Source organism: Onychomys torridus, unplaced genomic scaffold (assembly GCF_903995425.1).
Source record: "Onychomys torridus unplaced genomic scaffold, mOncTor1.1, whole genome shotgun sequence".
In the NCBI taxonomy this organism is placed as follows: Eukaryota; Metazoa; Chordata; class Mammalia; order Rodentia; family Cricetidae; genus Onychomys; species Onychomys torridus.
Genome location: NW_023412869.1, coordinates 12,732 through 25,269, shown reverse-complemented (window position 1 = coordinate 25,269; position 12,538 = coordinate 12,732). Strand labels below are relative to the sequence as shown.

The window sequence follows — 12,538 nt, the reverse complement described above, 5'->3', positions numbered from 1 at the left end:
CACACTTTTCCCCCAAAAGAACTACTCTTCTAACCTTCCCATTTATTGCAAATAATTAATATAATTTTCCATATAACTTACCTTTATGACCAGGTTCTGAAAAAAATGCCTAAGTAAGACTAAGTGCTGTTTCATTAATTTAAAAATCCTCCCTAAGAGTGACAATTCTATGATTTTAATGTACTTCTCTCTAGAAAGCTGTGGTTCAACATCATCACTATCATTTATTTTAAAAACCAGGACTATGCCTGAGCCAAATCTAAATATTTAATAGTGATGAGTATAATCAAAACTGAGGACTGAATTCTAAGAAATCTTTTCAAAATCTCTCCGGGCATGGCTGTGTGCTTCGACAGACCCTGGGACCAAAGGGGGCAGCATTACCTGGGCTCTGTGGCTTTCAGCCCTTGTAGGACTTAGGGAGGGAGTTTTTCTGCTCTTCATAGTCTGCAAATGCAGAAGCAATATGTTCCGCCTGGAAAGAGAGAGGGCTGGGATCCTCATTCATGAAGAAGGTATTCGGAAGGTTCCCAAGATCAAGTCCTCTGCCTTTAAAATAGGCCTGGAGGCTTCTGAAAAACTAAAGAAACAAAACGCTCAATGACTTACAAAAGAAACATCCAAATGCCCCAAGCCCCATGTTTGCTTCCCTGCCTTCTCCCTGAATTGACTTAAACGCTAACCAGAGAAGAGAGGAATCTGATCATCTAGAATGGTTTTAAGCTTCTCCTGTTTCTTTCTAAGCCTGCCCACTTTCTGACATTTCAGTTCTCAGAGGGCAAGTCAGCATCTTGGTGGCAAACCCAGGGAAGGTATAAAGTATTAAGGTCACACTTCAGGCAGAGATTCATAGTGAACCATCTCCGACCAGCAAGGTCAGAGATGAAACCAAATTCCACCAAGCAGTCAGCTTCATTTCCTCACTGCCTGAGGGGACTCCAGTTACTGTCCTGGACCATTGTCTCTGTTTCCAGACAGCCTCTAGCAAATTCACAGCTAGAAGCTGTGCAGAGTGCGAAGCCTACATGGTTGTAGCTCATGTCACTTTCTTTAGAAAAACCACATTTGAAATGGTCATGTGATCTGGGTATACTTTTAAAAGTGTATTTTACTGATCTCTTGAATTCTGTTTTCTAAATATCTGTATGCTGGAAACTGACAACCACGCAGGGTTCCACTTCCAGTCTCTGCAAATAAGTTTTGCAAACACTGTTGTGGGATAATCCGTTTTATCATCAATTCAATATAGGCCTTACAAAAAAGGGATTCTCTCCTGCTTTCCCTTTCCTCCTCTCTCCATCTCCTCCTCTCCCTCTCACCCTTTTTCTGCTGTTCTGGGACCCAAACCCCAGTCCTTGTGCATGCTAGACAAACTTTCTAACACCAAGCTAAGTCCTAATACTCTTTTCCTATTGTATGTGTATTAGAAATCAATGCTGTAATGTCAGCGTACATAGAAGATCACTTACAAATTCGACATGCTGTGTATGTATAAACTCATTTCTAATATCAGCTTGATCTCCATATAGAAATAAATGTGAATTAGCTAGAGAAATATTAGCATGCCAGCTACTAGGAGAGCAAAATAGAGTCCTGTCCTGATGAGAATCTTCTCAACTCTTGGCCGCCTCCATGTAATTCTTGAGGGTGCCAGCTGCATCGCTGAGCCAGTGCCCCCCAGGTGTGTTCTTACCAGTTCTCTATTCCTGGGGTTGCTCAGTGGCTTCCATGTGTCTTTATTTCTCAGCATGGCTCCATGTACACAGCTGGTCAGTAGCAGGGCAGCCCACAGCAGCAGGAGGGATACTTTTGACATGGTGCTGTATAAAAGGGGAATTATGGTCACCAAGACACTCAGAGAGAAGAGAAAGAAACAGGGACCCAGGCAGATGAAGGAGAAGAAATAGCATTATGGTTTACCTACATTTTATAATCAGTTTTTTTTAGGTTGAAATTTAGTAGACTAGCTTAAAACACTTCACAATGATGGAAGAACTATACTGTGATGAGCAAAGCAACTTGACTGTACCTTGAAAGTCTAGGTATGCCATTTAAATATATATATATATACATACATACACTTAAAAGATTTTTTAAATCTTAAGTCTAAAAATCTTGTGTCTTAAGGCAGCATATTTTCTTTTAAGCAGAAACGAAATGGTAAAGAAATAGAAAGTACTTTGGCGGGGGATATACCTCTATGGTAGAGTGATTGTTTAACATTCACAAAGTCCTGGGTTCAAACCCTGGTACTACAAAAACAGAGAGAGAAGGACAGATACAGAGAGAGGAGAAGAGAAAATGAGGAGGAGGAGGAGGAGAAGGAGAAGGAGAATTTAAAATACCAACAAAAAAGAATACTTGAAGTACCCTAAACTGAGAAATGTCCCCAACATACACATGGCAGACGGACAGACACCCACAACAGCATAAGCAGAGAGTCTTTTCCATCCCACGACATAGAAGCGGGAACCCAGAGGCAGTAAAGCTTACCAGGAGGAGTTTGGCTTCGCCTGGCCCTGCCTACAATTGACCAGCAGTTCCCGGGTTCTTATAACCAGTGGACGGGCTGCGAGAGGGAGCCTCTGACGTGAGCAGAGGCAGTTTAAAAATAATGAATCCGTTTTCATCCATGGCACAAAGACCCTTGAGCAGCAGCTCTCCAGCATCTTCGCGGGGAACTCATTTGTCTTTTAAGTACGCTTCATGAACCACTGGCCATATCACATGAATTTTATAAAACACATGGGCCACTCGCACACAGCAAAGTGGCCCTCTCTCTTCTCAAGGTTAGGCTGGGAACATGATGATGATTATCTCATCTAATAAGATGAGCTTTGAGAGATATCAGTTTTCAAATTAACAGCATTTTTTTTTTTACAAGAAACTCTATCGCAAAAGACAAAATTGCTCTTTTTGACCTACACATGGTTTCTTCTTCTTAGAAATAGTGGCATGGTTTGCTATAATAGCCCATACAAGATGAAGCAACCAGAGAGCATATACTTCACAGAAAAATGAAAAATGACTATTCCTCCAGCATCCCCCTTGCTAAATAAGTGTCCTCTGAAGGAAATGGTACGGCCGAGAAATTGGACTCGACGGCTTATGAATTTTCTGTGGTTCCAATGACTCAGAATGAAATTGAGGACAAGCTCATTGTTCAGAAGTCTAGTGATCCGAACTATAAATTACAATAATTGGCTGTGGTTGTCAAGGTGGTGCATGCCTGTAATCTCAGTACTTGGAAGCTAGAGATAGGATGATCAGCCAGTTAAGGACAGCCTAGACTACATTTTGAATTTGAGACAGCCTTGAATATATGAGACCCTGTCTCAAACAAACAAAAAATTGGTTGTTGTTTCAACTTGCTGCCTTGACTATGAACAAATTTGTGACATTCATTTGTTCATTTTTTGTTCAATCAGCAGATGTCTCTCTTTTTTCTTTCATTTCCTTTCTCTCTCTTTTTTCTTTCTTTTTTGAGACAGGATCCCACTATGTAGCCTAGGCTAGTCTCAAACAGGCAATCTTTCTGCCCATGGGTGCAGAAACTACAATGCGTACCACCACACCTGGTTCATATTTCCGAGTCTTCGCCATATATGAGCCTCTGCACTGAGCTTTGAGGGCCAATGGTAAAGTCCCTGCCCTCAGTGACCAATCTGAACAGAAGACCAACATTTTCCCACCATTATGCTGTTTAGATAGTGGCGACCTTTTGAGATGCTGTCGGTTGAATCCAGGACCCTGGACGTAGTGGGCAAACACCCTACCACTCAGCTATATCCCCAGCCCTTGGTGATTTTGAGACAATGTTAGTCTATCCTTGAACTGGGGATCCTTCAGCTTCAGCCTCTGGAGTCCTGGAATTGAAGGTTCATACTGCCATACCCAGCTGAGGATGGCAATTTCCATCGGGAGAAAGTGTAGAACTGGGGATGTGATTCATTCTCAAGGGCCAGAGAAGGCTTGTGTGAGAAAGTGACCTTACATCTAGTCAATTGATTAGGAGTTACCTAGGCAACCTCAGGAAGGCAGAGAAAGCAGCTTTCAGGCAAGCTGGGCAGCTGGGGCTGAGGGGAAGAGAGCACCTTATGCAGCCGAAAATAACTTAGCAGACCAGATGAGAGATGGAGCGGGCTCCTGGGGAGGGAGATGGAGTAGGAGAGGCCGTTGAAGCATAAGATCGCTACTGCAAGAAATGCCAAGAAGTGATTGCAGAGTTTTAAACAGCCAAACGGCTTAATCAAACTGGCATTAATATAGGGAAAAAAAAAGATTCTGGCTGCTGCGGTGGGAAGAGGAATGTGTGAAGTCAGGAATGTGAGACGGCTACCGTGCAAGCAGAAAAAGGCGGTTAGGGCAGACTCAGAGATGGGTGGATCTGAGCGGCATTGGAGAGGGGGCAGTGTCCTGAGGGAACAGGGTTAGTGGAAAGGGGGTTTCAAAACCAATGCCCACATCTGTGGGTTGTGCAGCTGTGTGATTACAGTGCCATTCCCCAGACATCAATAACTGGCATGAAGGAGTGATGGCCACAATTCCAAGTTAAGTTTGAGGAGATCTTGAGATCCAGCAGCAATGGCCAGTGTGAATGGATATGCAGATCTGAAGCCCAGAGGAATGCTCGGTCAGAAAAGGAAATGTAAGTGGCGGTTGATATAGAAATTGATCAGACTACCACAGTAAAGGTCAGAAAATGAGAAGCTTGGGAGACCTAGGACTTGAATTCGAGACTGTGTAACATGATAACCTCATACAGACCTTGCGGGTGGGGGAAGTCAGGGAGCAAGGAGGCAGGAGCAGAGGGTTTCAAAAGGGACATGCTGGTGAAAGCGAGCACTGGAAAGGGTCTAGGGACGTCAGAGCTGGGGACGTCAGAGCTGCGCTGGTAGGTGAGGTGAAGGGGGGGAGGATAGGTGAGGTGAAAGACGGGGGGGGGGGGGGGGGGGCAGAGGGGGCGGGAATGCAGCAGGAGGCCAGCTCTCAGGGAGAAGAGAGGCAGCAAGTATGGGTGGAGTCCAGGGGAGTCTCTGTTTGCTCAGACCTTGTGTAACCCAGGCTGAACTTGAAATCCTCTTGCCTCTCAAGTGCTGAGATGATCATGCTTATTTTTAATATGAGATTTTTAATAGAGAGTGTTGAAACGCCAGTGGTTCTGGAGACAATGAATATCCTGAAATGTCTTCGTGTTGTCCTCCTCTTTGAACTCCAGGACTTTGAACTAAAAAAAACGAATTACCTTGAAGTCCCAGACTGCTCAGAAATTCTGTGGACAACGTGCATTTTTGAAAATTTTCTACTTTTTATTCAGAGAGAGTCATAAAGCAATCTAAACCATAAAAACATCAGCGACTAACATTCCTAGGCTTTACAAAGGGATAGTTTCCATTTCTTGACTGTTTCAAGATCTGAATAAATTTATTAAATATCTTATAACCCTGTTAAATTTCTGGATCATTAAGAAAAGGCAAGAACAATTAAAAAAAAACATTCCCTAAAATTGTATAAAGAATCTCCCCTGCAAACAGTAAAGAAATACTATTTTAATAAGATTTTTATATTAAATTTTATCATATTAAAATGATAGTAGTAAGTTGCTTCCTAGAAAAAACTATACCAATAAAATGTAATTTATTTTTTAATGGGAACAATAGTTTTTGTTTTACTGTTTCTGTTCCATAGTCAAGAAAGATTAAGATTAAGTGTTAAATCCTTCAAAATATACCCTTTCCTGTAATGTAATGGCTTCTGTTAATAGCTAGTGCTAACAGAACTCAGCCCAATGCACACATACGGGGCTTTTGAAATAGGAAAGAGTGACTGAATAAATGGGTAGATTCCCCCAGCTGATGGTCTAGTAATCTCTTATTTGAGTCCATGTGTATGGTATGAAATTCAACTATTCTCTGTTTGGCCCCCAGCCCTATTTAATAAAAATCACTCTAAGCTCAGCTGAAAGATGATTTGATTCATCATGTAATGTTCCAAGATCTTCCTATTGAAGAAATATTTATAGTTCCTCCGAGTAAAAATGGAGATATGATAGTGTAACTCATTAACACAGAGTTTTCCTAGTTGCTAAAAGAAATTATCTATTAATAGAAACACGTTTAAATGTTATCCTTTGTTCCTTAAAGTTTTCTCTTATTTAACTAGTTAGTGAAGTGGTGCTAGGATTCAAACCCAGAGCCTGGTGCATGCAGGATTAGCAATCCATCACTGGGCCTACAACAGCCCAGCCCTGGCTTCTTTGAGATTGGGTCTCTCTTCAGCCAAGGTAACAATAATGACCACACTGGCTCTGCAGCGCTGGAAACCAAGCACAGGGCCCCACACAAACATGTGCTCTGCCTCTTACGCCTCGGCCCTCTTAAGTTTTAGTTCTTATTTTGACACAGGGTCTTGCTGATGGCTCAGGCTCTGTGATAGCTCTGCTTCAGCCTTCAAAGGAGCTGGAGCTACAGCTGTTTGTTGCTTGGGTCTCTGTTTAAAGAGCAGAGATGTCCCTTGATGATGACACTTTTTTTCTGAATATATCAATACTGACTACTGGATATTTTATGATTAATTAGTTGAGATAGATAGATAGATAGAGAGAGAGAGAGAGAGAGAGAGAGAGAGAGAGATAGAGAGAGTTCAGTCTTTCAATCATTTGCTTCTGGTCTAAATGATTCCATCTGTCCTTTTCATTAAAAAGAGAATTTGTAAAAGTAGCCTTTGGGACACCATAGGCAAAAGGCACTTTTCTACCTGGATGCATGTGAATGAGGTGCTTTGATGACATTTCTTAAGTAGAAATTGGGAGAAAAATAGAGTATTCAACACAGGTCTACACACATAAAAGAGTATTCAACACAGGTCTACACACATAAAATAGAGCATTCAACACAGGTCTACACACATAAAATAGAGCATTCAACACAGGTCAATACACATAAAATAGAGCATTCAACACAGGTCTACACACATAAAATAGAGCATTCAACACAGGTCTACACACATAAAATAGAGCATTCAATACAGGTCTACACACATAAAAGAGCATTCAACACAGGTCTACACACATAAAAGAGTATTCAACACAGGTCTACATACATAAAATAGAGCATTCAATACAGGTCTACACCACACATAAAATAGAGCATTCAACACAGGTCTACACACATAAAAGAAGCCCAATAACTGTGTTGGCTTGAATCGCACGATTAATCATTTGATGAATTCAAACATAACAGGGTGGGAATGAGGAAAAGAATGCTAAATAAAGAAGATTAACAAAGGCAGACAGGAGTCTTTAGACTGTGTTAGGCACGGTAGCTGCTGGTATCCATTCTCAGTTCTACACTGAAGAGATAAGCCTCTGAAGATGTCTGTGTGGAATTATGTAGGTTAGACTGAGGTAGGATGACTCACCAGAACTGTGGGCAATACCAGTGCATGGACTGCATTCCAACCTGAAGAAAGAGGAGAAAGCAAATTGGGAACCAGCATTCGTCAAAACCTGCTTCCTGACCATGGCTGCAATGTAAACAGCTTCCTCACCAAAACTGAGTTTACCCTCAAACTGTTGAGTCAGACTAAACTCTTTTAAAGTTGTGTTTGTATTTTATCTCAGATGTGTGTGTATGTGATATAAAAATACATACACACATAATTTTTTTGAGGCTGGGTAGCCTTGAACACTCTGTCTCATTGAGGGTAACCTTGAACTTCTGATCCTCCTGCCTCTATCTGCCAAGTGCTGAGATCATTGGCATATGCTGCTCTGCTCAGTGTGTGTAGCACTGGAGATGGAACCTAAGGCCTGGGCCATGCTAGGCAAACATGTACTAGCTGACACACACACACACACACACACACACACACACACACACACAGCTCAATTACATAATGTTTTCAGTCTCACCTTGTCTCTATTAGGAGTGGAAAAGGTGAAGGCAGTGGTTTAATGGTCATGAACAGGGACACAGAGTTGAATTTCCCTTTGGTCTGAGTCAGGGAAAACATTCTCTGTGCTTCCTTGGTGATGATGAGGACTTTGAAAATAGGAGGAAGTTTGTTCAAGGTTAATCAGCAGTCTTGTTTGGAGACAGCTGGTTCAAATGTGCTAGCAGGGAGATTTTACTGTAGGTGGAACAGAAAGAATAAAGGAAAAGAGAAATAAAATGCTTACAATGCACAGAACACAAAGGGGCAACAGTAACTGAGGTGCGTGGGAAGGAGATGTTTGGCTCTTCCATCCAGGATCATAGAAGCTCCCTGATCCTGAGAGGCCCAGGGGGAATGTCTTAGCTACTTTTCTAATGCTGTGATAAAGCTCTGTAAGAGTTTATTGGGGCTAACAGTTTCAGAGGGTGAGTCCGTGTCCACTGTAGTGGGAGCATGGCAGCAGCCAGGTACTGGAGCAAAGCTGAGAACTCAGATCTTGAGACATAAGCATGAGGCAGAGAGACACTGGAAATGCCATGGGCGTTGTAAATCTCAAAGTCCACTCCTAGTGACACACCCCCTCCAACAAGGCCACACCTAATCCTCCCCAAACAGTTCCACCAGCTGGAGCAAGTATTCTAACATATGAGCGTATGGGGGAATTCTCATTCACACCACCCATGGGAGCTGAGGGTGACTCACAAACCAACCTCTGAAATTGGATTGTCTCACTGGTGTAGAAGCATATAGAGTCAAAGATGGCTAAGAAAACCCATACCAAAGCTAGGAGATGGCTCAGTGGGTGAAGCACCTTCTGTACAAGCATAAAGATCTGAGTTCAGGTCCCCAGCACCCACATAAAAAGTTGGTTATGGTCTTATGTAGTAATCATAACAGGGGGATAGAGGGAGAGAGAGAGAGAGAGAAAGAAAGGGAGAGAGAGTTGCAGGCAGAGAGAGCAAGCAAATGAGACTGGGCCTGTGGTGGGCTTTTAAACCTCAAAGTTTTCAAAATAAGGCCATATATCCTGATCCTTTCCAAAGAGTGACCAAACATTCAAACATATGAGCCTATAGGGGTCATTCTCATGCATTTGTCCCTTTTAGTGGTAACAATTCTGAGTATTTGTGACCAAATGGCGCTGGCCTTCAGAATTTCATGTGCACCTGAGAAGCACCTGCTCTGTTGTTTCCTGCCATTAGTTTTGTTCAAAGATTGTTAGAGGAGAGAGGACTCAGTCATGTTGCAGAAGCAGGCTGGGTCCGTACTATTTGAAATTTGCATACTAAAGAAAAGAAAGAGCTTCCTTTGCATAAAGTCTGTTACAATTGTTTTCATCTCCATGGACCAGTCCTGGAAATCAGAGACCCAGATGCTGCAGAATCTGAGCTAAATGAGGAGACCGTACCTATTAGTCATGGTATGTGTTATGTGGCAAAATATCGGATTAATCAACTTCAGGAAAGAAGAGTTGGTTCTGGCTCACAGTTCTAGGGTACAAACCATCATGGTGTAGGACAACCCATTATGGTATAGAATAAGCCATCATGGTGTAGGACAAGCCATCAAGCTGTAGGACAAGCCATCAAGCTGTAGGACAAGCCATCACGGTGTAGGGCAACCCATCATGGTGTAGGGCAAGCCATCATGGTATAGGACAAGCCATCATGGTGTAGGACAAGCCTTCATGCTGGAGGACAAGCCATCATGGTGTAGGACAAGCCTTCATGGCGTAGGGCAAGCCATCATGGTGTAGGACAACCAATCATGGTGTAAAACAACCAATCATGGTGTAGGACAACCAATCATGGTGTAGAACAACTAATCATTGTGTAGAACAACCCATCATGGTGTAGGGCAAGCCATCATGGTGTAGGACAACCCATCATGGTGTAGGACAACCAATCATGGTTTAGAACAAGCCATCACGGTGTAGGACAACCCATCATGGTGTAGGAAAACCCATCATGGTGTAGGACAAGCCATCATGGTGTAGGACAACCCATCATGGCGTAGGCCTTTGAGGCAGCCAGTCACACTGCATCCAATCAGAAGCAGGGAGAGATGAAGGGTGTGCTCAGCTCAAGTTTTCTTTTTTATTCAGTCTGGGACATTAGCCCACAGAACGATGCCACCTGCATTTAGGGTGGCTCTTCCAACTTCCACTAGCCCAGTCTAGACATTTTCACACAGATGTGCCAGGAATTTTATTCCCACAGTGGCTCTCAATCCTGACAAACTGACAATCATGACCATCACAAGTCCACCTGTGTCAACGTCACGCTGAAACACACTGTGCCCAGCATGGCTTGGATCTCGAACCCCGAGTGGGGCAAAGAGGAATTGAAGGAAGGGAAAGGCAGGCACAAAGGCACACTTCCAGAAAGGCTGGGATCAGGTGGGCTGCACTTGCTCTGCTGGAGGGCACTGACTGCAGCCCAAACCTCAGTGTGCTTATTTTGAATGCCTGAACTGAGAAGGCATATGATGGTACATCTGAGTGAGGAGGTGGGCTTATGGTATACAGCCTAACAAGGAGGTGGGTTTAACTAATCCCTATAATTCTCTGGAAGGATCCAGAGTCAGGCTACAGCCATTTCCATCCCAGGGGAAAAGTGTGGCTGGTAGTTACTACATACACTGTCAACATTCACTGAACCGGAGGAAAGTTTTGCCAACCCTCTGATCTTCACCTGAGGAAGGTTTTGTCACTTCTGTGGGTTTGACACATTGGTGTCCTCGGCATGGCTAAGCTTATGTCAAGAACACACATCCACTCAGAATTTCATCCACTCCTTACATACTTGCTCAGGACTGCCTCCATTCACTACATAACCAAATCACTTTTAAGTCACAACCTTGCACCTATTGTCCCGTAGGCTCATGGCCAGCTCATAATGGAAAATACATTCAGTACAAAAGCCATTGTGCTCTCAGCTGCAAAGACAATTGTCTGCCATAACACAGTAGGGGAATAAAATATCAGTCACTTAATCATAACATGGGCCTGCAAAGTCCAAGTTAAGTGACATTGAGTTGCCCAGGATAGCCATTCTTGGCACAGCTTGCTCCCGCTTCTTGTAGGGGTGAAGCAGTCCTTTGTGTGACTTTCCAGCATATGGAAGCTGCTGGCTCAGTGTGAGCATCCTGCCACGAAACTCTCCTGGAGCCTGAAAGGCAATTGGGAATCATTGCTCAGTCTTCCTGTAATGAAGGCTATGGAGAGCAGCTTGGGACATTTTCTTCTATGGGCCTTTGAAACTAATTTCTAGTTTATCACCAAATGAAAAGGAGAGTCTCGTCCTTCTATGTAAGACAGAGAACACTGAACATATGCTTCCCATCAGCCATCTACTGGGTATCATTGTTAATTTATTCATCAACCATGTGTATAGACCACATTTCTTTCATTTCACACATTCAGAGGAGATATTGGTGAAATTATTAAGGCCACTCCACGTAGTTAAAAGGGAGGTTTATATTGTGGGGTAGCTTACAAATGAAGGGTTGCAGGGTCTGGGAAAGGTATGGCGCAGTCTGGCAGTGTTCTCTGGAGAACTCTGCTCAGTCTACCTCCAGTGTCCAGGGTCCTGGAACCAAGAGAGACCTCTCCTCTCAATCCTGAGTCTTCAGCATCCTCTCCCAGCCCCACCTTGTAGGCATGACCATTACCGAATCCTCAATGGGGGTTGGAACTTCCAGGCCAAGGCTGGAATGGCTACCCACTACAAGGAGATTAAAAGAGAGATTAAGTTTTTAAGACTGACTTCCTAGCCTGTTATTTAGTGTAAATCCAATGGCATTTCCTTAGGAGTTTGGGCCTGAATGAGGATGCACCTCAGGTTTCAAAGGAAATACATGAGTGAAAATTCCATTAAGGATTCTGAGATGATTCAGGGGAACCTGGAAGAACAGATTTAAACCTTAGACTCTGAAGATCTGGCCTTTCTAGGTTCTGAGGTACTGAGAGGTGTGATAGGCTAAAAATGCCAAAGACATCAAGCCCTCAAACCGCAAAGGCTACCTTATTTGTGCAAAGGGTCTCTGTAGACCTGAGTTAAGACCTAAGATCATACTTGGTTATGTAGGTGGGCCATCAATGTGCTCATTTGTCCTTACAAGAGACAGGGACAGGAAAACCCAGTCAGACCGAGGAAAGGAGCTAGGAACACAGACATTAAAAAAGATTTGAGTGATGCAGCCACAAGCCATAGAATGCAGGCAGCCAAGAGAAGCTGTAAGAGCAAAGGAGCCATCAGAGCAAATCATTTTCCCCGAGTTTCCACCGGGCTGTGGCCCTGCCCACACCTCTGTTTGGGCTCCATGATACAGATTGATGACTTCCCCCTCTTGAAAGGAGGGAGGATATTTCTGTTGCTTTAAGTCTCTTGGATTTTGTTAATGTTTTACAGAAAGCACAGGGATGGGGAGATGGCAGGAATCCTGGGGAGGGAGACTAACCATGGAGCTGAGCTCTTTCTATTATTTAACACACAGTTGATGAGGGCTGGGCTGTGGAATGGACAAATCTATACTTTTTTAAACAGTTTTTTTTTTTTTAATACAAACCAGATGAGAGATGAGTCCATATCAGGCTACTAAA

General features: G+C 43.3%; 1 protein-coding gene across 2 annotated transcripts; it reads right to left on the bottom strand.

The window, feature by feature from the left end:
- Positions 1-400: 400 nt before the first annotated feature.
- On the bottom strand, positions 401-8,086 carry LOC118575916 (uncharacterized protein C2orf66-like). Of its 2 annotated transcripts, XM_036176275.1 has the most exons (4): positions 7,913-8,086; positions 7,420-7,460; positions 1,694-1,820; positions 401-580 (listed from the first exon to the last, which is right to left on the bottom strand). In XM_036176275.1, the coding sequence occupies exons 2-4, from the start codon at positions 7,452-7,454 to the stop codon at positions 401-403; spliced, it is 342 nt and encodes a 113-aa protein (XP_036032168.1). In that variant the 5' UTR covers positions 7,455-7,460; positions 7,913-8,086. The 2 variants fall into 2 exon arrangements, with proteins under 2 accessions (XP_036032168.1, XP_036032169.1); XM_036176276.1 differs by lacking the exon at positions 7,913-8,086 and having other exon boundaries at positions 7,420-7,593.
- Between the last annotated feature and the right edge of the window lie 4,452 nt (positions 8,087-12,538).

What these genes read in the sequence shown, in the direction of transcription:
- LOC118575916 (XM_036176275.1), bottom strand. Translation starts at nt 7,454, where the DNA reads ATGCAGTCCATGCACTGGTATTGCCCACAGTTCTG. An exon ending in TGGTATTGCCCACAGTTCTG is followed by an intron (nt 1,821 to 7,419) that starts GTGAGTCATCCT and finishes CCTTTTATACAG; the next exon opens with CACCATGTCAAAAGTATCCC. An exon ending in ACCCCAGGAATAGAGAACTG is followed by an intron (nt 581 to 1,693) that starts GTAAGAACACAC and finishes TTGTTTCTTTAG; the next exon opens with TTTTTCAGAAGCCTCCAGGC.